Here is a 24,324-nt window from a genome sequence, read left to right as displayed (position 1 = left end):
AAAAAAAAACATTAGGAGCTGTTACAGACAGAGATAAATGTGTGTTAATAAGGCTGTGGGCCAAGCCAAGCATCGAGGGTTATAATCTCGCAACCCATCAGGAACGGAGGACAGTTTTGGGAGCAGATAACTACAGCAACAAGCACCACTACATTGTCATGTCTTTGTGTCCGCAGCTTTCTGGCTGCCGGCCGCTTGTTTTTGCCAAGGTGTTATTGAAAGCAGAGCATGTCCTGAAATCACTGTTAGGCAAACAAGATTTCAACAGAGCAGTGGGAAGCGGAGAGTTCGGGGTTTGCTTTACCCCCCGTTTTCTCCTCTTCTTTTTTCTAGCGCTTATGCCTGTTTGTGTGTGTGTGTGTGTGTGTGTGTGTGTGTGTGCCTACGTGTGTGTCGAGCGTGTTGCTTACGTGTGTTACAATGTATTCGTGCGTGCGCGTGTGAGTGCGCGGAGAGAGAAACACAGGATGGTGCTGGGGTGTAGAAGAAAGCCAACAGACGCATCTGTGTTGAATTAGGCACAGTAGTCAGTGGTAGTTAAATACTCAGTGGAGGAGGAATCAGCAGCTGTAAAGTTTTAAAAGAAGGAAACTCCGCACGCAGACGCCCCTCTTCCCCCCTCCGCAACTTGCCACCCCCCGGTGTGACGGCAGTCCCCTTCCCCTGTGTTCACCAGAAGAAACGACCCGTCATGATATAACTTCCAAGCAGGAGCAGCGTGTGTTTATGTTTTCGTTTGTGCCTGCGGCACGGATTACGTACCGTACAGGTGGGCATTTAAACAGCCCCCTGCATGTGTGTGTTTCTTCTGTTCAACCACAACAGTTTGTTTTCCTTTTCGTCCCACACAGCCCATGTGACTGTGGTCATTTCTTTTACTGTTCCTGTAATGCAGCCAGTGCCGGCTAATAAACCTCGTGTCTAAGCTGCCATTGAGCTTTGAAATGGCTTTGAGAGAGCCAGGGATGTCTGGGCAGGGAAAGTTAGATGACACTTTTATGTACTTCTGTAGTATAAAGAAGCCAGGTATGTGGACTAACACGCTCTTTGGCATTGTTATTACACAGACGGCGGTCTCTCTGACCCTAGGGGGAGATGTTGAGTAGATTGTGACTACTGTTCTGTTTGGGATTTTATTGAGCCAGTGATATGAGGTCTTTTATTACATTGCGGCCCTCACATGAAGAACTCAAATAGAGACTTTTTCATAAACAGTTGAGTTACTCTTCATTTTGTTTAGTTTACGTTTAGCTTTTGCTTTTACCTAATTTAGTTTTATCCTTTTTGTCTTGTGCTCAGTTTAGCTTTGCTTTGTTGTTGTTTTTTTTTGTTTTTACTTTTAGATTTTGCTTAATTTCTTTTTGTTTGCTATTTTTGTCTTATTGATTTATGCTCAGTTTAGCTTTTTCTTTACTTCTTTTTGTCTGTTTTTGTTGTTATTTTGTCTTTAATTGTGTTTCATTTTATTGTTTTGATATTTTTGTTTGTTTTTCTTTATTTAGTTTAAACTTTTGCTTCACTGAGTTTATTTTAGTTTTGCCTCATTTATTTAGCTTAGCTTGTTTTAACAGTTTTGATTTTGTCTTTTATTTTTTTGCTTAGTTTTCCTTTTGTTTTGCTTAGTTTAACTTTTGGCTCTACTTAGCTTTTGTTTGCTTTTCTTACTTGGCTTACCTTAGTTTTCCTTTTGTTTTGCTTAGTTTAACTTTTGGCTCTACTTAGCTCTTGTTTGCTTTTTTGTTTTGCTTTGCTTACTTTATTGTGGTGCTTACTCTGGTTTTACATCTTCTGCTTTTTTTCTCATTATATTTTTTTCATATTTTCACCTCAAATATTCAAGGCTCACACTTCCATAGTGAGCTGTTTTCAATAAGAGCTTCAGCGCAAGAAAAGGAAGAGGGAAAGAAGGGGGCAAAACTGTTTTGTAACTGTGTCTGGATTGCATTTCAAATGCTTCCCGCTGCTTTGCTCAGTTTTAGGTGCTGGTACATTTCCTGAGAGGGTACAGAACATTAGATAAGCTCACCACATTCCAGCCCATTTAAATCTGCAATTTCAAATAAAGAGAAAAGAGATGAGAGAGAAAAAAAAAAAGATGGCCTGGGTCACAGTAAAGCAGCAACAGAAATGCTGTTCGTACATCTTGATATTTTGTTTTGAGTATGCAAGTTAAAGAACATTTGCCACAATAATCTGTGCCTTGCCAGCAAAAACTATTGGCTTCTCAGAAATTGTTTCAATAAACATAGCTGACATCTTTTTTTTTTTTTTTTGGAACCAACCAGCTTTCATCAGTTGTCATAAACAAAAGGAGAAATCTGTGCAGAAGTGCATGTTTTACTCTGTGCTTCATTAAAACAGTCTGGACTCTAAGCCCACCTACTGCCTGTGTCCAAGCCACTGGGTATGGTTTATTTTAAACATCACTTTTTACTTAATGCTTAATACCACACACAAAAATTACAACGGTCTCATAACCCACACACCATGTTAGATCACAATCATTTTTTTGGCTAAGAAAAGTCTTAAATTTGCTGTCGTGCAGTAAAAGCACAAATTTTCTTTATGGTTCACACATTTGAAGATTCATTGAGGAACTATTAGAAGAATGCAGTGTTGTGCTGCTGGTGACAAATTCATGACTGTTATTCCTGCTTTGTACACAGTACAGTTTGATTCGTTGGTTGTTTGCAGGCACAGTAAGGGATTTGTGTTAATAAAAGCAGTGATTTATGTGTTGAGTCAATAACAGGTCTTTAAATGTCCCTGCATATTACTCAAGAGACAACTAAATAGTCCAAATAAACTATAGGCTGAATAGTCTTCATTGTTGGACTGGTTTTTGACAGAGTGAGGAGAGAGAGAAAGAGAGAGTAAGGACTCTCACTTTTTACTACTTTTTTATCATGTTCTCATGCACCTTTTGAAATATGCAGTGTCTATTTTGGTTAGAGGAAGGATTCGTACTTTCTATGACCGGGATTGTTCTCATGCTGGAATAAATTAATTTGTCCTTTTTGTAATAAATCAACCAAAATTACCTATGGATGTATAATAGGAGCGGGAAATACTGCTATTACTGTAAACATTACCTTAAAAACACCAGCTAGTTCGTTATAAATGTTAGTGTTCAGCACCAAGGTTATTGTAATTTACCGTAAGTGTATGAACAATCATGAATTCGTGACAATTTGTAACTTTACTCTCATGTGAAAATGAGGATCTGCTTCGTCAGTCTCATTTTCACTGAACTGGGCTTGGCGCACTTGGACTCGTTCAGGGTTTTCCAAAAGAAAATCAGTTTCAAATCACTAATGAAACACAAGTCACATTATGTCATGGCAGTGATTCAACAGAAAGCTTCGTTGTTTTGTTCTTATGGGGGGTCGGCACGTGTGTGGTTTGTGTCTCTGCTATTAGCACAGATGTCTTTGGAGACATCACACAGGTCAAACTCACTCTGTCTTCAGTTCTGAGAGCTTTATATGCGGTACCCGAGCCCTTTATTATCACCCACTCAGACTGTTAGCTTCCAACTGCTTCCTTTCAAGAGATACGGTACATAAATACATTTCATTTCATTTAGTTGTATTTTTCGTCTATATAGTGTTATTGAAACAGTGTTTTATTTGATATGGTCTGGTCTGACAGATTGTTGCGGTTGCAGTGAATTGACCTAGAGAAAATAAAATGTTCTTTTCCCATGTTTTGAACTTTTGCTTTTGTTTTTTTCCTCCTTAACAGTCTGAATCCACGCTGACCCTCACCTGCGCTGATGGGAAATGGAACAAGCAGGTGACCTGTGAACCTGTGGACTGCGGGCGGCCTGACAAGTACCACGTGCACCCGGCTATCTTTGAGTTCTCTGAAGGAACCACCTACGGCAAGAAGTGCACTTTTCAGTGCCGGGAGCCGGCTCAGTTAATGGGTGGGTAGACCCTGACACATCTTAAAACTAAAGGCCCTTGGGATTGAGAGGTCAGCCCTGTAAATGCCAAATGTGGTATTGACAGCAACTACAAAAAACAATGCAAACTGAAGTAGGTTCACTTCAGATCTGAAGTCAGCTTGTCCTGTTTCTTTGTCCTTTTGTCTCCACAGGAAGTAATAACGTGCTGACGTGTATGGAGGATGGCATGTGGTCCTTCCCCGAGGCTCTGTGTGAGCTGCGCTGTCCGGTCCCTCCTCCTGTACCCAATGCTGTCCTGCAGACCAAACGCTGCAATGCCACAGGCCTTAAAGTTGGGTCTTTCTGCAAGTACAAGTGCAAGCCTGGCTACCATGTGCCCCACATAGACAAGCCCAAGAGGTGAGACTCCACTAAACAGACGTAAATGCATAATTATGACTTACATTACTTAACTTTAATGAGTTCCGTGTTCGGAACTGTATCGTCCTCTTTGTTTACTGCATTGCAGATTTAGTTAATTATGTTTTGGCAAATGAATACTCAGGGCTGTATCAGTTGTTTGAAAGCTTGGATAATTTTGTAGACATTATTTACCCTGTTGGTCAATTACTCAAGTAGCCACGCGTAGCCAGACATTTGACTATAGTCGTAAATCTGATCCACTTTAAATGTCAAATTTAGATTATTCTGGCCAAAAACAACCCATTTATACAGGAAGCGTCTGTGTTACCAACATGTAAAGAAACCAACCACAGTTTGGTTTTAATATATCATTTAACTCAAAATGAACGAAAATGGGACTTTGATCAGAATTTCTGTGCGTTCAAATGTAAATGTAAATCAAATATTTTATGTAATTCAGAAAAGGGCAATATACAGTCTTTTTATATTCTGCTTGGGATATCTACTTGGCCTGCGACCTATGTACGACAAGCAGTTTGGAAAATGGATGGATATTTATTTGGTGATAATCTGACTCACCCTGACTCCCAGAAGTTGTGGAAAGGCAGCTAATCAGATTCAAGCTTGTCATTTTGGACAGTGCTTGCCAGTTTTGAGTGCAGTATTCATCAGATGGTCCTTACTATGGGTGGTCCATGAACCTTTTATTCTTAGAACAGCCAATTATTAAAAGCAGTTTTAAGGCTGGAATACACTACACAATTTTTCAAATCTGGATTTAAAAACACTAGCCCCCGGTTTCACAGACAAGGCTTAAGCCTAGTCCTAGACTAAAGTGCAAGTCTGAACTGTTTCAGCTGAAAGAAACTGTCACTGACTGATCTTAAAATATTTCATTGCCTTTGTTTTGTCTCAAGATGCACACCAGTTATGTTTTTTTCTAAGGCACGTTTGAACTATGAACTATGGCCTAATTCTGGTTTAGGCTAAACCCTGTCTCTGAAACTGGTCCTAGGTATCATACACTTGAAGATCACAAATACCTGACTTTTAAAGTTGTACAAATGCAACACACTCACAAACACACTGGATGTAATCATAGACTGAAGCTACAAATCTGGCCCCTTCATACATTCATTCATCATTTTCTGTGAAATCTGTCAACTCCAACAACCCAAAATCAGCCGACTGGGACTCTTTCATACTGGAAATCTGGGCAAAAATCTGGGCAAAACTGGTACAGTGTATTCAAGCCTTCCATGTATTTAAATACTATCTCTCTCTCATTGTCTTAAAGGGATACTCCATCCCAAAATGAAAATTTTGTCATTATTCACTTACCCCCATGCTGTTCCAAACCCGTAAAAGCTTTGTTCGTCTTCGGAACACAATTTAAGATATTTTGGATTAAAACCGGTAGGCTTGAGACTGTCCCATAGCCTGCCAAATAAATAACAGTGTCAAAGTCCAGGAAAGTATGAAAAGCATTGTCAGAATAGTCCATCTGCCATCAGTGATTCAACCGTAACATTATGAAGCAATTAGAATACTTTTTGTACATGAAGAAAACAAAAATAATGACTTTATTTAACAATTCCTCTCCTCTGTGTCTCTCCAAATCAGTGTAGTGTCATTTTGGCAATTATGAGCTGTATGCAGACAGTGTACACTCTTCTGGGTCAGCCGCTCCGCGGATGCACGGTTTGCTTTCAAACCAAAGCGTAAATACATATAAAATACGTATCCTTGTGATACAGTAGACCGTACACCACCTGTGTACAACTCAGAATTGCCAAAATGACACTACACTGCTTTGGAGAGACACAGAGGAGAGGAATTGTTGAATTAAGTCATTATTTTTGTTTTCTTCATGTACAGAAAGCATTCTCGTCACTTCATAACGTTATGGTTGAATCACTGATGTCAGATGGACTATTCTGACGATGCTCTTCATACTTTCCTGGACCTTTACGCTGTTATTTACTATCCAGGCTATGGGACAGTCTCAAGCCTCCCTGTTTTCATCCAAAAGAATATGATTGAAGCTTTTACGGGTTTGGAACGACATGGGGGTAAGTGATTAATGACAAAATGTTCATTTTGCGTTGGAGTAACCCTTTAATGAACGTGTTGCAGGTCAGTGCCTGTGATGTTCCACAGGCGTGCGTTTAAGCGGCAGTGTACGGAGGATGGAACCTGGCAGTCGGGTGAGTGTGTGGCAGTCACATGTGAGCCGCCTCCTCCCATTTTCCACGGTACCTACAAGTGCACAAATGGCTTTCAGTTCAACAGCGACTGCTGGATCGACTGCAACAGGGCTAACCACACGGTGAGACAGCACAGCCGCTGCAAGCAGGTCTGTCGTGTTCTCTCTTTCCTCTCCTTGTTTTTTTTTTCCACCATCGACATCTCGGTCCATCAACTCCCATTACTGCCTACAGCGCTTTCCATTCATCATGCGCACCCTATCACTCACTTTTAAGCATCACGATTGCTCTGCGTCATCCCTCTGGCTATTCATCAGCAGCTTGACTGGTAGACTGATCTTGCATTCTACATGTGCTTTGTTTCATTTGTCAGTTAAACAGCTTCTAATGCATAAAATGGACAACTTAACCATAAGGCCATGCCCATCCTTGGCCTCCACCCTTACATTCAACCACATATGTTTTTTTTTTGTTTTTTGCCAAGTGTTGATGGTTAGTGAGCTTCCTTAATGATGATTAATAGATATGTTGGCCTTTTTTCCAGGGTCCTTCAAACAACGTGATCCGATGCAGAAAGGACGGTAACTGGACCGGTTCTTTCCGTCTTTGCCCCAACCTGACAGGCCAGTGTTCCCTTCCTCAAAATCTCAGCCCGACTATCCATCTCAACTGCAAGGACGGACACGGCATAGGTCTCTGCCTATCTGCTTTTTACTTCTTAGGCCCAAAACACACTGCACACACAAGTATGCACTGCATTCTCAACATTGCCACAAGGGCCGGTGCAACTACAACAACAGTTTTTCAATTAGATTTAAAATTCTCTCATAATCAGAGATTTTTTTTAATACAAATATGTTGCATTGTATTGAAGAGCTGATTTTTGGTAATAACTCAATTGTGACTAAATATATAGTTAATGTGTCTTGTTTTTGTGGGGCAGAAATTTGCCCTGAAGCAGATGCCAATATATCATTGTCATGAATAACACCTGTCTGTGATGCCCAACAGGAAAGGAGTGTGAGGTGGCGTGTAGAGAGGCTAGCAGCAGTGTGGTCCTCCTGCCCAACAACACGAGCGTTGCAGCTGTGATGAAAGACCACTGGTGGAACCCACCCAAAGTTAAGGTGAGAGCCCAAACATGGGAAGATTTGGGTGGGCTCACTTTACTATTATAAATGGTTTGTCGTCTTAGTTTTATCTCATATTCTAAACTTTTCCATATTTTTGATTAATGTTACACTGGATTTGTTGGGTAAATGTTTGAGACCTGGTCATAGTACAAGCTGAACCTTCAAACATTGAGTACCTATATTTAACACCATGTGGTGCTTTTTAACACATGATTATGACATAACTTCTCAGAAATAATCTTCTGTGTAACAGTTCAGCAAAGGGTTGTAACCTAAGCACTAAAAGTAGTAAAAATAAACACCTTAAGACATAAACACACCAGAGAAGTCCGCAGTTGTTACTTAACGATTAATGATCAGATTGATCATTAACAACAAAAATGGGAATGATACATTTTTGCTCTAGGCTGTTATAAAGTCCAATGTATCTTTATGTTTACGTGACTGAAATACACTGGACCACACACACACACTCATTCGTATTGGTGACATTTGCCCTTTCCCCTGTGCCTTAGAAAGCAGGGTTAACTTACCGTCACATAAACCCCAAACTCTCCATTTGTTAACCCAAAATTTTCTTTGTCATGGTTATCGGTTCTAAAAATGCATCTGGGAGGTTTTTTTGTTTTGTCTTTTACTTATCTTTTACCAGATATGCAGGTTGAGGTTCTCCTTTTCCTTATCCTTAAACTTATCTGGGTATGTCTGGAATACCCCAGAGGAGCATGACTAGAGGAAGGTGAAAGAAACACAAGATGCAGGTTCTGCTCCAAAGCAAATAATTGTCAGACCCACAAACAAACATTTCATCTGTACAATAACAGCATGACGATGTGGTTGCATTGATGTTTGGACATTGCCAATACTCAAGCACTTCCTCTCAGGAAGCTTTTGTCACAAAATACGTAGTAGACACAAACAAAAGCTTGAGACAGTAATAACGCATATTTCCTTTTCATATTTCCTGAGAGAGTCACAGACTAGAACAGCAAACCGAATGGTATTCTCCTCCCCTCAAACTGTGGTCAGTGAAGACCAAAGAATGCAAAACCTTTGCCATGACAACATGGTGACTGTTTAAACCATTGTTATATTGGGTTGGGTTGTAGCATTTGAATGTCTTTTCTTTCACCAGCACTTCCTTTCACAGTCCTTTAAGTCTGCAAGATGAGAAACAAGTGATTTTATCTCAAAAGTAAGGTCTTTGCTTTGTGTCCTACTGACAGATGCCAACCACAAAACAGCCTGTGACTCTTTAAAACTCATGGAAAGAGTCAAAAGTGTGGCTTATTCTTCTGTATCTTTGTGGAAACTAGTGATTTCATATGACAGTATATCAATAGCTGCGGCTAGGGTCACAGAGGCCAGACAGGTCTCAAGGAATATCCATTTCCGCATTTACTATGTCATTCATTTATATATGGACTACTGAATGACATTTTTGGGTGACGTCATGCCCGCCAGTGGTTATGAGGTTGTCTGGATTATTCATTCCATATTTGCATTTCCTCCTCTGTACTATTGTGGACGTCCTTTGGTGTGGTGGTGCCTTTCATGCTTTTTCATTATGGTCCGTGCCATGTGGTTCTTAACCTGATTGTTTAAGCTGCAGTTAGGAAGCACAAACAAATCTACCGCCTGCATCCGAGAGCACTGCTTATAGTTTTCTTCAGGCCTAATTCTCCATATCATAGGATTTTTCTAGGATAAATCAGCCTCGCAAGGGGATTGACTCAATAAGGTCCTTGGAGTTTCTTCATGGAATTTGTTGGAGTGCCATTTATTTCTGTCAATTTTATTGATAGCATTCAAATGCAGAGACTTGGAAGAAAACATCCTGCTGTCTGTATGCATCTGGTTTTCCATAAATCAGCCGATGTGTGGTGCGTACAAGGTTGGAAGCCAACAGGAAATGTCGTGCCTTGACCGTATAGGACGGAAAATACGAAAGGCCTTAAAACAGTCTCTGATACAGATAGTATAAAAGTCTATTTAATAGAAGGCAGGTTGCACTCGTGCAGCTCAGGCCTGCGGAGAAACTATAAAAACAAGCACAAGTTCAGGAGCAGACGGTTTAAATTAGGCCTTGAGTAAACAAGCCGCTTGGGTCCTTGGTGTGACACTGAATACTAAGCGTGTGTGTATGTGTGTGGATGGTCACAGTTGGCCAGCAAGGCCAAGGCCTGCTTTCTTGGAAATGTTCTGTTTATGCTCAGCCTTTCCATTCCTCATCGCATCTGGAGTTCCCCCAGACCGCGTCATTTCACCTCTCCAAACATCCTCTCTACCTGTGCTAACCCAGGAGGCCGAGCCGCCGAGGTCTGCCACCCCCTTTTTGCTCTCCTCAGCAGGGATGGGAGCTGGGTAGCACTCCTGGAGTTTAATGAGTCTCTTACTTAGCCAAGCTCTTAAGACTGTAATCCTTCAAGCCGAGCTCGTTCACTGATTCCTAGCTGATTTAAGCATCACCACCGGAACACTGGGCTCATAGAGGATTTTATTTGTTTGTGTTCTGTGTGTTAGGCAAAGAAATCTGTCAACAAACAGAGCAAAGGTTCTCCACATTCAAAATGAAATCGTTGCCAGCCTGAAGGCTTATAAGCGATTCTTGCTAAGGATTTAAACAAACCCTTGACCCTATGTGCTGAACCTTAGTGTGTAACTCGTCCTGAGCCGTGATACCTCAAATCATGAGTATTTTTGAGGGAGACTAGGCTTAGTTTTGTTTTCTCTCAGGATTTTGGTTTGCTGGATAATAAAAGGGTTCAAATAAACCCCTTAAACTTACTTGTAGCAATCAGAATATTACAGAGACTTTGAGGTCTAACATGTAAGCAAACACAAAGAACACCATAGAAACACACTAAAAATGCTCAGAACACCTCTACAGCTGTATAGGAGCTATCCATTTATTGAGTTTTGTTTAGGCAAGCTTCACATACATTTTCTTGTCAATTTAACTGAATGAAAATGGTGTAGAAACTATTTCCCTCTGAAATAAATACTTTTCACAATTAATTACAAATAAATGGCAAGTACCACATAGAATTAAAAATGACATTTTGAAGTAGAAAGACTGAAGTAGTATTTTCTTGTAAGACATACTCAGATGATCGTAGTTTTATTTTAACTTTGAAAAATCTTTTTACATTTTGGGCCTAAGAAGTAAAAAGCAGATAGGCAAAGACTTATGCTGTGTCCGTCCTTGCAGTTGAGATGGATAGTCGGGCTGAGATTTTGCAGAAGGGAACACTGGCCTGTCAGGTTGGGGCAAAGACGGAAAGAACCGGTCCATTTTTTACAATGTTGCTCAAAAACCCATACAGTGACTGCATGCTATTTGTTTTGTTAATACACTCTAATGGAACTGTATTGTTAACACTGCAATTTAAATGTTTTTTATTCTGATATTTTCTCTCACACAGAATATTGTGTGCACCATGGGACTAAAGTGGTATCCTAATCCAGAGGCCCTCCACTGTATTAAGGGATGCGAGGTAAGCCCTACCTCACATATTTTTACATATATATATATATATATATATATAATTATCTTATTTTTTTATTAATTAATTTTTCTGCTATTTATGTTTTCAAAATAATTTTTTTATTCATTTTATTATAAAATTTCTGTTTATCTATTATTTAACTTAATTTGATGTATTTTTTGTTTTAAATCATTTTGAATGATTCAGTTAATTTTCTGTTCACCATATCTGAACTCCCACTGTAAGTTTGCATGATAACAACATTATTCCGCTGATAGTTATAGTTTCAGGGTAATCTCCTAGCCATAGCTTTAAGCTCTATGCAGTCATGGAGGTCTGTTCTCTGTAGCCTGACCTTGAACAGTTGTTTCTGCCATCTTCTCACGCTCTTTGAAGTCTAATACATAAATAAACATGCTGTGCTTAGTGTCTTCCTCTCCTTTTCTCTTCGGGCCAGTCTAGCCTAATCTGAGTCAGGTTTAACAGGGCCAACAACAGCAGACAAGTGGGATTTGTTACCACCTTTGTTTTTAAGGGCAGTTTGTTTTCTTTTTGCGTTATAGACGAACCTGGAAACCTCATTTAGAGGGTATCAGGTTCCCAACTTCCTCAAATCATAGTGAGTGAGAATAAAAAAATAATAAAAAAAACTGCTACTGTGTCTTCTTGAAGAAAGAGCTGTTGAAAAATAATTTGCCACCGCAAAGACTGAACTGACATTTTGACATGTACTGTATATTGCTCTTTGAAGAAACATCATTTCTTCAAAGCACATGTGACTCTGTTCTGAAAGTGCGATTCATCTGCACCTCTCTCTCATTTATAACAAGTCTTGCTGTGGCAGTAAGATGACCGGTCCATTTTTTATTTGGGCCAGAGCTGCAGACTCTTGAACCAAGCTCATCATGACCCAGTTTCAATGGGTGGTAATTAGCAGCCCTCTGAAAGCTTTTGGGTCGGGCCAGAGAGATGATTTCAAACTGGAAAAGGTCACAGGTGTGTTGGGCAACCTTTTGTGGCTGTCAAGATGGAAATGTGTAGTAACTCCCAAGGGAGACACATATAAGTTTAATAGGGCTTCGGTTTCCCCATTAAAAGCGGCCTCCACCATCTACAAGCTCGGGAATACTAACTCAATTTTTCCAGGGCAAAATAATTGCAACAGACTCAAGTCTGTGTGTCTATTTTTACACAGTTGCGGATGTATGCAAGTGTGAATGGCTGTCTCTTTATTTCTTGCTTTCTGGTTTTACATGAATTTATTGTTGGGGTTTATGGGGGAACTCATTATTGTTTGACAATGAACCGCAAGAAGAACCACAAGAAGAGTTCATTTTTATAGCATTATATTACTGATGTTGTCTGTGTGTTTATAAATTCAGTTATTTCATATTACAGAGCCGTTTTATCTGTTTTTCATTAGCCGTTCATGGGTGATAATTACTGCGATGCCATCAACAACCGAGCGTTCTGCAACTACGATGGTGGAGACTGCTGCCATTCTACTGTTAAAACCAAAAAGGTATGTTTTTTATTCTTATGACGTTTAATTAGTCAAATTCCTCGTTTACACTTCAATTACTGGTAAATAAGCAGAGTAAAAAGCTGTATAATCTGCACTGTTACTACAGATTCAGACAGAGTAATACGTCTTGCATTGTAATAATTATCTCCTTGGAGAGGAAACTTTTAAGGACACCCACAGAAGCGGGGGAAACTCTCTGAACCCTACCCACAATGCATTGTAGACATTGTAGATGTAGCACGCACATATATGTTTGGGTGTTTTTCCAAAGCCATGGCAACAAACGGTTGCATATAGCATTTCCATATGGACGTTCACCTCACTTTCCAACAAAGAGAAAGATCCGTGAGGATGGTAAATAGCCCTAGAAAGGCTTTTTCTGCACGCTTGTGTACTGCTCTTTTTCCAGTGGACTTGTCATCCTCTTTCACTTGATCCTCCCTTGCTTTTTCCTTGAGCAAGTTTTCCTGGCTACCAGAGAAAGTGAACTTCTCTTTTGACAGACAAAGAATGAAGTAACTTCTACAAAGTTACAACAGCGAACTCTGGAAGCACACTGGATCGCTCTACCCACGGTGTGGTGCCAAAACAAAAAAGTTGGCATGTGTGATGACGCATTTCCCGGCAGAGTACACAACTTGTTGTGAAAGGTCTAGAAACGGCAGTTGGAGCTGGACTCTTGACATTTAAATACGGCTGTAAATCATATAGAAACCTATAAACTCAGGGGACGTTTTGCTTTGTCACGGCAGAGGATTACCCAAGCAAATAATAAAACTAACTGCACATCCTCCTCCCCTCAGAAGCTGAGCTGCTGGCCGATTCATTGTCAGGCCTGAATTGTGCTAATAAGTGGCTGTAAACAAGGAGTTTGACTTTCTTTGTAAGTTTAGAACCAAAGAAATTTGACAGCATTCTTCTATGAATTCTGAAAGGTTGCTGCCAAAAGCAAATAATTGTGTAAATTGCTTCGCCACAGGGTAAGTGCGTCTGCCCAGTGTAATTTTTGTATTTAGAGAAGCCAATAAATGCTTAATTTTCATCTTTGTCGTGTCATTTTAAAGAGTTTTAGGGAGTAATAATGTAAACGCTTTCATTATGTAATGGCTATTGCGTCCACAGTTGAGCTCCACCTCTCTTGGCTGCAGACAAGCTTTTTAGAGATTTCTGTGAAGAGCGTGATTTTCAGAAAAATGTACTAATGAAAGGGTTGTTTATTTGATTATTTAAATGATTATTTAGTATGTGTACAGGAACGATTTGTGACATTGCAAGCCTTTTTATCTGGCTTTTTAAAAGAAACTGTTAGACTATGCAATAAAGTTTCAACTGTAGCGATTTCAAATCAGAATTGGGGCAAACACTTCTCACAGTTAACTGAAAAGAGAAAGGACTCATTTGAAAGTGTTTACTCTAAGTAAACACAACTGTTCCTAACATTTCTACAATACATTCAATATGGCAATGTGAACTAATTACTATCCACACTACAATGATCTTGAGCATTACATAAACAAAACATGTTGACATTTCCCTTGAAAAAGAATACGTTCGCACTGATATTCTCAATTTGGCAATGAGGGTGACACAGTTTATTAGCATCAACTTAAGATCAAGATCAAGCAAAACAATAATGGTTTCATCCTCATTTAGTGAGCTGGGTACTGTATTTTTGTATAGTTTCTGTACAATTGTGCTAAATGATGCTTTTACTTCAAATGAACCAGAAAATGAAGCATTTGCAAATGACCCAAATTCTTTAAGTGTTCATAATGTACAGTAGGGGATTAAAAAGGGACATCATAAAAATGAACTAAACCACTAACAGACTTTACTCAGGAGGTGTTTTTTCATTAATTCAGTTTTATAAAATTTTATTTGTTTCTTTTTTGGAGTGCTCAAATGAATTTGATTGATTTAGCGGGTAAAACTACGACCATAAACGACCATAAATTTACACAACTGTTCAAAAGTTTAGGGTCAGTAAGATTTTAATGCAGAAATGATTCAGCAACGATGCATTAAGAAAGACTTTTAAAAAGACTTTTATGTTATTACAAAGGATCTCTATATCAAATAAATGTTGTTGTTTTTTTTTGTTTTTTTTTGGCTGTATGTTTGATTTTTTTTGGTATATGGCTGTTGGAAAATCAGCATTTCTATCAAGGGAACTAATGATGTTTTAAAATATGTTAAAATGTATTTAAATTTCACAATAGTAAAATTTTTACAGTATTTTTGATCAAATAAATGCAGCCTTGGTAAACATGAGATTTCTATCAAAAAACTTTTTTTTATTTTTTATTATTGTTGTGTACATTAGGAAAGAGTCAAGTTAGGCTTGTCTGAGAAAATGACAGACAGTTATAGCTGCCAAAGTATGACCTGGCAGTGTCATTTTTAGGGATAATATTTGAGCCTCCCAATAAACATATTCTTGTTTATGGCATGTTTATTGTGTGTTAAAGTTGTTGGATTCTTATGACTTGTTCCTTCTTTGGCAGATACCTGTATTTTGGTTTTATTTTGTGTACAGTAGAAGCCGCAAAGATGTCATCTTCCACAATGACCTTAAAAGAGGACGCTTACTGTAGGTCAGGGTCATATCGGGTCATAACAGACAGCACAGAGACAATGTTTTCATTCCTCCCCTATTTGATTTGGTTGGTTTATTGGATTTAGTAAGCACAGAATTAGGTGGCTTCCAGTGGATCTCTGTGTCATTTTCGGTGGTCTTTGGTGGGCTGTTTTCATTGTTTCTTTGGAAGGACTGTATGTTCTTCAATCCAGTGTTGCAGTAACTCACAGTATACATCGCTTGTATTTGTCAGAGCTCTTGACAGCCAAGGTCTTTTCCTCCCAAATGCACCATCAATAGCGGATAACTGCCCTCACAAGCCCCACAGAGCAATTAGGAAAAACTAACCGGGGCCTCTGACGTGCTACGAGCAGACAGAAAAGCAACATTGACACAAAGCATCCTATTAGTTTGTTAGACTTGAGGATGACCAGGATTTGAATCCATGCCTTGTAATGATGAGGTCTTCCATTTTAGAGGTGAGGTCATGACGGGAGAACTAAATTTGCTTCCAGTTGATGTTTAGTGGTGCCGCTAAACAATTTTCTACCAAAGGCCTCCAGATTTCTGTTGAACACAGATCCAAAATGTGCCCCAATATAACTCCTTAGCTTATGAAACGTAGAATTGCACCCTATATATGAAACGACATTGCTTTTGTTCTCTGTGTTGTGTAGAGAACACAGAGGAGTCGTATGGAAATGGGATTTTGGGAAAGTTGTTGTAGGTCAGTTTTAGGATCTCAACTGGTGCATCCAACCCAAATGCAGAGTACATTAACTCACTAAAATGGTTTGTTTGTGCATCGAATTATAGGCTATAGTCAAATTTCAAGAGACATTTACAAACCAAACAGTCAAACTATAAAGACAATGTGCAGCTGTATACGAGTATATTTTAGAGGACAATTCCTATTTATATTTGTGTCTCAAACTGTGTTGGGCTGGCACTTGATGTTCATTGTAAAATTTGAGTTTTGAAGCAAAACCAGTTGAAATCTAAACTTCATTTTTACGTGACAAAAACAAACAATATCAAATTATTTTTGAATGAGCTTCGTTACATTGTTGTAGGCAATTGTTCAAATCTTCTTTTAGTACTACTGAGGCTACTGGAGGAATCTCAGTTCCTCTACCGCTGTCCCAATGACATCAATACAGAAATGTTGTGAGAACATTCAGCGGTTTCAAGGTTTGCTGAAGGAAAAGAGCACTGACAGCTCAGCTTACTGTCAAAAGCTTCCTGCAGACTTCTCAACTTCACTTCTTTCAAGCTTATGTCAGAGTTTGTCTGACTCTCGTGAAATGATGATATTTATACTATCCAGATGTCATGGTCTCAGGGGCATGAACTGAACATTAAAAGTAAGTTTGCCTGCATTGGCGTCACCTAACGTCAGTTTAGAAGTCCTTTATTTGGAAGCAAACAGCATATTAATGGTAGCTTGACAAATTCATACTCCAATATCTTGAGTATAAACTTAATATTTTTCTTGCTTAATATTTCCATTCTAGAAGTAAAAAATTATGTAAATGTAATGTAAAATTGTTAATATTTCATAAAATAATAATGCATATTTTTAAGATATTAATTTAATCACTCATTTTGGCTTTGGTACAATAACAATATGTACTTCTTTTTTTGCAAAAAACAAACAAACACGTTTTCTCTGTAATATAGTGCTGAATATTCATCACTCATAGTACAATTATGCCTTTTAAATGAACAACATTTTTCTTTGCAGCATTTATATTATCATTGATGTACTATAATAGTTTTTATTAGTTTTAATTTGTATATATTTTTTTCATATTTTCATTTTAGTTAAAATGTTAATAATTTTTTTAAAAGTTGCCATTTTTATTACTATTAATATGTCTCTGTTACGGATCACTCGGAGACAGAGGAGTAACAGATGAAAGATGTAGTTTATTAAATGGACACAAGCAGAGGAGCGGGAAGTAAGGAGTGGATGGGTGCTGGGATCCGTGCCGGGAAGGAGGGTACCACACACACGCACCGTGGGGTCTTTGGGAGGATCTTGGAGGTAATCCTTGGAGAGAAGACGGAAGAAGAGACTTCGGAGGTTATCCTTGGAGAGAAGGTAAAGAGGAGTTAGTCCTAATAGTTAGCGCAGGAATGATCTTGTCACGAACGTGACCGGACAATGACTGAGTGCGTGTGTGTGGCTTTTGTGGTGCTAAGGTGGATGAAGGTGATGCGGATCAGGTGGTGGTGATTAGTACTCAGGTGAGGGTGTGCGTCGTGATTGTGTGGAGGAGGAACCTGGCGTGTTTGTGACAGTACCCCCCTCCCCAGGGCCCGCTCCTGAGGGCCGGGGACCCCGACGTCGTGGTGGGCGTCCTCTACCCCTGGGAGCTGGTCGGTTGGGGTGTCTTGAGTGGAAGGTATCCAGCAAGGAGGGGTCCAAGATGTCGTTGCATGGGACCCAGGAGCGTTCCTCTGGACCGTAGCCTTCCCAGTCCACTAGATACTCAAGCTGCCCACCACGCCGCCGGGAGTCCAGGATGTCCTTGACCGAGTAGGCTGCGCCGTCATCTAGGAGGAGAGGAGGGGTGGCTTCCGTCTCGCCAGGTTCTGTGGAGGGAAGAACAGAAGGATGGTGAGGTTTCAGGAGTGAGACATGGAATGTGGGGTGAATCCGGTACTCGGGAGGAAGTTGCAGTTTGTAGGTGACCGGATTGATCTGCTGAGTGATAGTGAACGGGCCAATGAATCTGGGACTAAGCTTGCGGCAGGGTAGACGCAGGCGGATGTCCCGGGTAGACAGCCAGACCTTCTGACCGGGTTGGTACTGGGGGGCCTCGGAACGGCGAAGGTCGGCTGCCGTCCTGCGTCTACGGAGCGCCCGTAGAAGTTGGTGATGGGCCGCGTCCCAGACCCTCTCGCTCTCCCGGAACCAATAGTCGACCGCGGGAACGTCAGAGGGCTCTCCAGACCAGGGAAACAGGGGTGGCTGGTAGCCGAGTACGCACTGGAAGGGTGTGAGTCCGGTGGTGGGTTGACGGAGGGAGTTCTGTGCGTACTCGGCCCACCCCAGGAATTGGTTCCAGGAGTTCTAGTGGCCGTGACAGAAGGTACGGAGGAAGCGTCCGATCTCCTGAACCTTCCTTTCCGTCTGCCCGTTGGACTGCGGATGGTAGCCGGAGGACAGGCTGATGGCCACACCTAGGAGGGAGTGAAATGCTTTCCATACCCGGGAGATGAATTGGGGGCCCCGATCCGACACTATGTCCTCTGGGATGCCGAAGTACCTGAAGACATGGTTAAACATCAGTTCTGCCGTTTCCATGGCAGTGGGGAGACCCTTCAGAGGAAGAAGACGACATGCTTTAGAAAATCTATCCACAACAATCAGAATACATGTGTTATTGTCACAGGGAGGAAGGTCGGTCATGAAATCCACTCCCAGGTGTGACCACGGGCGGTTGGGGACGGGCAGAGGATGGAGTTTGCCAGATGGTAGATGGCGAGGACTCTTGGACATGGCGCAGCTGTTACATTCACTCACGTACCTTCTGACATCCGAGGCCATGTTGGGCAACCAGAAGCGTTCCCGTAGCAACGAGAGGGTTTCATTGACCCCCGGGTGACCAGTGCCAAGTGATGTATGGGTGGCGTGGATGAGAGGAGTGCGACGTGTCCTGGGGATGTACTGGTGCCCTGGTGGGCAACCCGGCGGAGCGTTGGCAGGAGTTTCGGCTGGAGGTAGGGTTTCGGCAGACCAAGTGATAGGGGCAACAATAACTTTGTCTGGGAGGATGGGTTCGGGGTTCTCAGACCTCTCTTCGGGTGAGTAACATCTGGACAGAGCATCGGCCTTGACATTCTTTGCCCCAGGGCGGTACGTGATGGAGAACTGGAAGCGGGTGAAGAATAGCGCCCAGCGGGCTTGTCTGGGGTTGAGTCTCTTGGCTGCCCTAAGGTATTCCAGGTTTTTATGGTCAGTGAGAACTTGAAAGGGGTGTTTGGCTCCCTCCAGCCAATGTCTCCACTCCTCCAGGGCAAGCTTGATGGCAAGTAGCTCCCTGTTGCCAATGTCGTAGTTCACCTCTGCCGGGTTGAGCTTCCTGGAGAAGGCGGCACATGGATGGAGGCGCCTGGGCGTCCCCTGCTGCTGAGACAGGACCGCACCCACTCCGGTGGTAGAGGCGTCCACCTCCACGACGAATGGTAGATCTGGGTTAGGATGCACGAGGAGTGGGGCGGTCGTAAAGGCCAGCTTCAGGGCCTGGAAGGCTTCGGTGGCGGCTGGAGTCCAAGACAGGGACTTGGGCTTCTGACGAAGGAGGTTGGTTAGAGGACTGGTGATGGTACTAAAGTTCTGAATGAATCGTCTGTAGAAGTTTGCGAAGCCCAGGAATCGCTGTAGTTCCTTGATGGTGGTAGGAACGGGCCAATCCCGGACGGCGCTTACCTTCCCCTCGTCCATCCGGATGCCACTGCGGTCGATGGTATAGCCAAGGAACTGCACTGAGGGCTGATGGAATGAGCACTTCTCTGCTTTTAGGTAGAGCTGGAAGTCCCTCAGGCGTTGCAGGACCTCCGCAACGCGGCGTCGATGTTCGGCCTGGCTCCGGGAATATATCAGGATGTCATCGATATACACTAGGACGAATTGATGGAGGAAATCCCGGAGCACCTCATGCATGAAATCCTGGAATACGGATGGGGCGTTTACTAGTCCATACGGCATCACGCAGTACTCGTAGGGGCCAGTAGGGGTGATGAAGGCGGTCTTCCACTCGTCCCCCTCTCATATCCGGATGAGGTTATACACGCTGCGGAGGTCCAACTTGGAGAATACAGTGGCACCACGGAGATGTTCTAGGGCCGCTGGGACGAGGGGAATAGGATAGCGAACTTCTGAGTAATTTTATTAAGGGCTCTGTAGTCGATACATGGCCGCAAACCTCCATCCTTCTTGGCCACGAAGAAGAAACTCGAAGCAGCAGGGGAGGTAGATGGGCGGATGTATCCTTGAGCCAGCGCCTCCCTGATGTAATCCTCCATGGCCTTCTCCTCGGGAACGGATAGGGGATAGATCCGTCCCCTAGGCACTGGTTCACCCGGCAGCAGATCTATGGCACAGTCCCATGGCCGGTGTGGAGGCAGCTTGGAGGCCCGCTTCGGGCAGAAAACATCACTGAAGGGGGCGTAGCACTGGGGTATGGAGATGGATTGGTTGACGACAGGGCTTTCAATAGAGGTGGTGTAGACTGGTAGTGAAACAGAGCGGAGAGGAGGAATGCGCCTGGCCCTGGTGCTCTTCTAAGCACGACTGCATACGAGTGGCGAAGCGGATGGACAGCTGGATGAATCGCTCGAGGCCGATGGTATCCTCGTATGCAGCGAGATGCAACCGCACTCTGGGCTCCAATCCTTGGCGATAGGTAGTGAGAAGGGCCTGTTCGTTCCATCCACTAGAGGCCGCCAGAGTCCTGAACTGCAAGGCATAATCATTGACAGACATATTCCCTTGTTTCAAGTTGTATAATCTCTCACCTATAGAGGAGTCCCAGGCAGGTTTGCCGAAAACTTCCCGGAAGTGTTCGATGAAGCTAGAATATGACTGGGTTACAGGATTATTCTGGGTCCAGAGAGAGTCTGCCCATTGTAAAGCCTTGCCTTGTAACTAGGAGATAATGAAAGTTACCTTGGCTTGATCCGTAGGGTACGAGAGCGGTTGCATCTCCAGGACCAGTGAACACCGAAGCAAGAATCCGCTGTATTCCTCCGCCGAACCAGAGTAGGGCGCTGGCCGTGCCATGGGACTGGCGTGCACGGCAGGTGAAGGAGGGATGATAGGATCCGCGGAAGTGCTCGCTGGTGGTGGTGATGCAGGTGCTGACATAAGTGTACGGCGGAGTGCATCTACTAATTCCTGGAAGGGATCCGTGAGGCTCATGCTTGTGTCTCTCGGTGCTGGTCCGGTCATCTGTTATGGATCACTCGGAGACAGAGGAGTAACAGATGAAAGATGTAGTTTATTAAATGGACACAAGCAGAGGAGCGGGAAGTAAGGAGTGGATGGGTGCTGGGATCCGTGCCGGGAAGGAGGGTACCACACACACGCACCATGGGGTCTTTGGGAGGATCTTGGAGGTAATCCTTGGAGAGAAGACGGAAGAAGAGACTTCGGAGGTTATCCTTGGAGAGAAGGTAAAGAGGAGTTAGTCCTAATAGTTAGCGCAGGAATGATCTTGTCGCGAACGTGACCGGACAATGACTGAGTGCGTGTGTGTGGCTTTTGTGGTGCTAAGGTGGATGAAGGTGATGCGGATCAGGTGGTGGTGATTAGTACTCAGGTGAGGGTGTGCGTCGTGATTGTGTGGAGGAGGAACCTGGTGTGTTTGTGACAGTCTCTGCAGTTTTTATTAATTTTATTTTCGTTTTATTTTAGTTAAACATTATGAAAATGAGAATTGTAAAAATAAGTGTTTTTGATATTATTATTATTATTATTTTAAATTTAAATTCAGTTCATGTTTATTATTATTCTTTCTTTCTTTCTTTTCATGGTTTGAATATTAGTTAACTGCAATAACTCTAGGTTCTTAGCATCAAAATGTTTGAAAGTCCCTGATTTAAAACGCCTAATTTCTGGTACAACTCAGTTTTGATGAAATGTTCACTTTTGTCTTTGAACTGTACTGTTGTTGTTGAAACTTAAAGAAAAAATGAACAGTATTTTTTCACGAAAAAGATTTTTGTTTTGCAGTGTTTTGTTTGTTTTCCCTGGAAACAATTCAGGGATGGCTGAGGCAACGAAAACATTCTGAAGACACAGATACACCCGCACACTTAACAACTGGAGAAGTGTTGGTGGGTTGTAATGAGGAGTGTGGCAATGGAGGGAATGTTGTCAGCCAGAGTTTGTGGGCACTATGAATGGACTAGATTTACAGTTGGGAAAATCCCCTACAGTGGATGGGGACACCAAAAGGAAAGGCCTGTGTATTTCACAGGGCAAGGAGAGGGCATTCCTTCCCTCAACGCTCCGAACACAAGAGATCCCTTGTTCCTCTGTACACATATACGTTCTTGCGTTCCCTCTTTTTTCACTCTGCACTCACAGGGATCCAAGCGTGCTTGCACTGATCTGACAGCGCATACATACATAGCTCACAGGGACTGAAAAGATGCCACTTTCTTTTGACATCAAAAGTAAAAACAAGCTGAGATGAGCATGTTGTGTTGTTAGTGTCAAATAGAAGTGCAGGTGTGGATCTCATTCTCAAAAATGTATTCCATTCTGTGTGTACTTATGGAGTTGTTTTAAATGACAAATTTATTTGTTTGTGTTCCAGCTCCAGTGTTCCGCATTCTCTTGTCCGCAAATGGTAGAACAGTTAGAACTAAATTAAAGGATAATAATGTTATTTATAAAATGAGAGCACGCTGTGCTTTGTTCAGCGCCATCATTAAACCCATTCAACCCAAATTCGTCAAACATGTAAGAATAGTTTTGACTGATGTTTGATAGATTGCATCTCACCACAGTATCAACCAAGGTCTAGTGTAAGGACTTTTGTGACCGTTTTCAGTGATGTTCTTGAAAAAACTTGGTTTGTTTGCCTTTTTCATTCTTTGAACTGCTGACATTTACATTTATTCATTTGTACTACTAAAAAAATTGAGCTTGTAAATTTTCATTCTTTTAATGCTGACATTTACATTTATTCATTTGCACTGTTAAAAAAATTAGCTTGTAAATGTTGATTCTTTTAACTGCTGACATTTACATTTATTCATTTGCACTATTAAAAAAATTAGCCTGTAAATAAAGAAAAGAAAAGAAAAAAAAAGAATGAAAGAAAAGATTTTTGTAACAGTTATGTTCTTTTAGTTTCATTACCATGGACTTTTAGTTGCTTCTCATCACTTTCCTGTGTCCTTTGTTCTAGTTTTCCCGCCAACTATCAGTTACCTACTCTCATGCCTTTGACTTATCTATATCATAACTTTTTTGTCATCTTTTATGTTCCACAGAAGAAATAAAGTCATACAAGCATGAGGTTGAGTAAATTGTGGAAAACTGGTCATTTTTTGGTGAACTATCCCTAATCCCTTGGATCAGAATCTTTGAAATGTAATTAATAAAATGTGTTGAAACCTTTTCTGCCATCGTAGCACTGCTGTATTATGGTGAATATGATTATCACCTTCAGGTTCTTGGACTCAACCTCTTTTGATATTTTGTCTGTGCCAGGTTATTCCATTCCCTATGTCATGTGACATTCGAGAAGACTGTGCGTGTCGGGACCCCGACGCCCAGGAGAACAACAAAGGAGTCCGCCACCGGTCCATTGGCTGAGCTTGGTACCCCCTGTGGCACCCAGGGGGCCTGCTGGGAAACCATTCTTCTCTACATGCTGCTTATAAGAGGGCCTTTCCACTCACACCGCACTCCAACATGCCCTTGTTTCCTCATCAAACAGCAACAACTAAAGAGGGTATGACACTCAAAAACAAGCAACCAATCAAACACATCAACAACAGGTTTCGCAAAGGACAAGAAGTGGAAGTTTTATGAATGACTTCTGGCAATAGCAACCATAGATGTCATCAAACTAAAGCCCAAACAAGCCTGGGCTGACAGTTTTGTTGTTTTATGTTTGCTTTCATTGATCATTATTTGTAAAACGCAACCATGGCAATGTTGTTCTTATGTAAAGCCAGAGGAGGACGGGGGAAAGGGAAAAATGCAGCTGTTAATATTTGCCTGTAGTCAGAAAATGGGATGATTCCAATCGAGTCAAATCAAGAGCTCCAAACTAAAGCGAATCAATGAATGAGAGAACCTCTGATGTTTTCGTGATGCCCCTTAACGCCTGACCTTAAAATCTAATCCAAATTTGTGTCACACGAATGGCTTGCTCTCCTCTGAATGTTTGAGCTGCTCTTACTCACTATGAAAAAAAAAAGAAAAATTCTGGCTGCTGACCTCAGAGCCTGTATGAAACATAACGGGATGATGGGAACGTTTCACAGTGCATAGGAAGATGTACGAGTGCAGCTGCTTTGGCCCTAAATCACCAAATCCTGTATATCAGCAAG

General features: G+C 41.8%; 1 protein-coding gene across 2 annotated transcripts in view; it reads left to right on the top strand.

The window, feature by feature from the left end:
- The window catches only part of LOC132140926 (pappalysin-1-like), a 73,734-nt gene extending 49,635 nt beyond the window's left edge, over window positions 1-24,099 (top strand). The window contains exons 15-22 of one of the 2 annotated variants that reach the window (XM_059549999.1): window positions 3,745-3,928; window positions 4,102-4,309; window positions 6,449-6,668; window positions 7,064-7,211; window positions 7,531-7,646; window positions 11,078-11,149; window positions 12,564-12,662; window positions 23,477-24,099. In XM_059549999.1, the coding sequence (XP_059405982.1) occupies window positions 3,745-3,928; window positions 4,102-4,309; window positions 6,449-6,668; window positions 7,064-7,211; window positions 7,531-7,646; window positions 11,078-11,149; window positions 12,564-12,662; window positions 23,477-23,581 (1,152 nt within the window). In that variant the 3' untranslated portion in view covers window positions 23,582-24,099. The remainder of the gene's footprint in view (window positions 1-3,744; window positions 3,929-4,101; window positions 4,310-6,448; window positions 6,669-7,063; window positions 7,212-7,530; window positions 7,647-11,077; window positions 11,150-12,563; window positions 12,663-23,476) is intronic. The other variant, XM_059550000.1, reaches the window with a different exon arrangement.
- Window positions 24,100-24,324: the final 225 nt, after the last annotated feature.

Source organism: Carassius carassius, chromosome 5 (assembly GCF_963082965.1).
Source record: "Carassius carassius chromosome 5, fCarCar2.1, whole genome shotgun sequence".
NCBI classification, from domain to species: Eukaryota; Metazoa; Chordata; class Actinopteri; order Cypriniformes; family Cyprinidae; genus Carassius; species Carassius carassius.
This window is presented reverse-complemented; position numbering and strand designations above follow the sequence as displayed.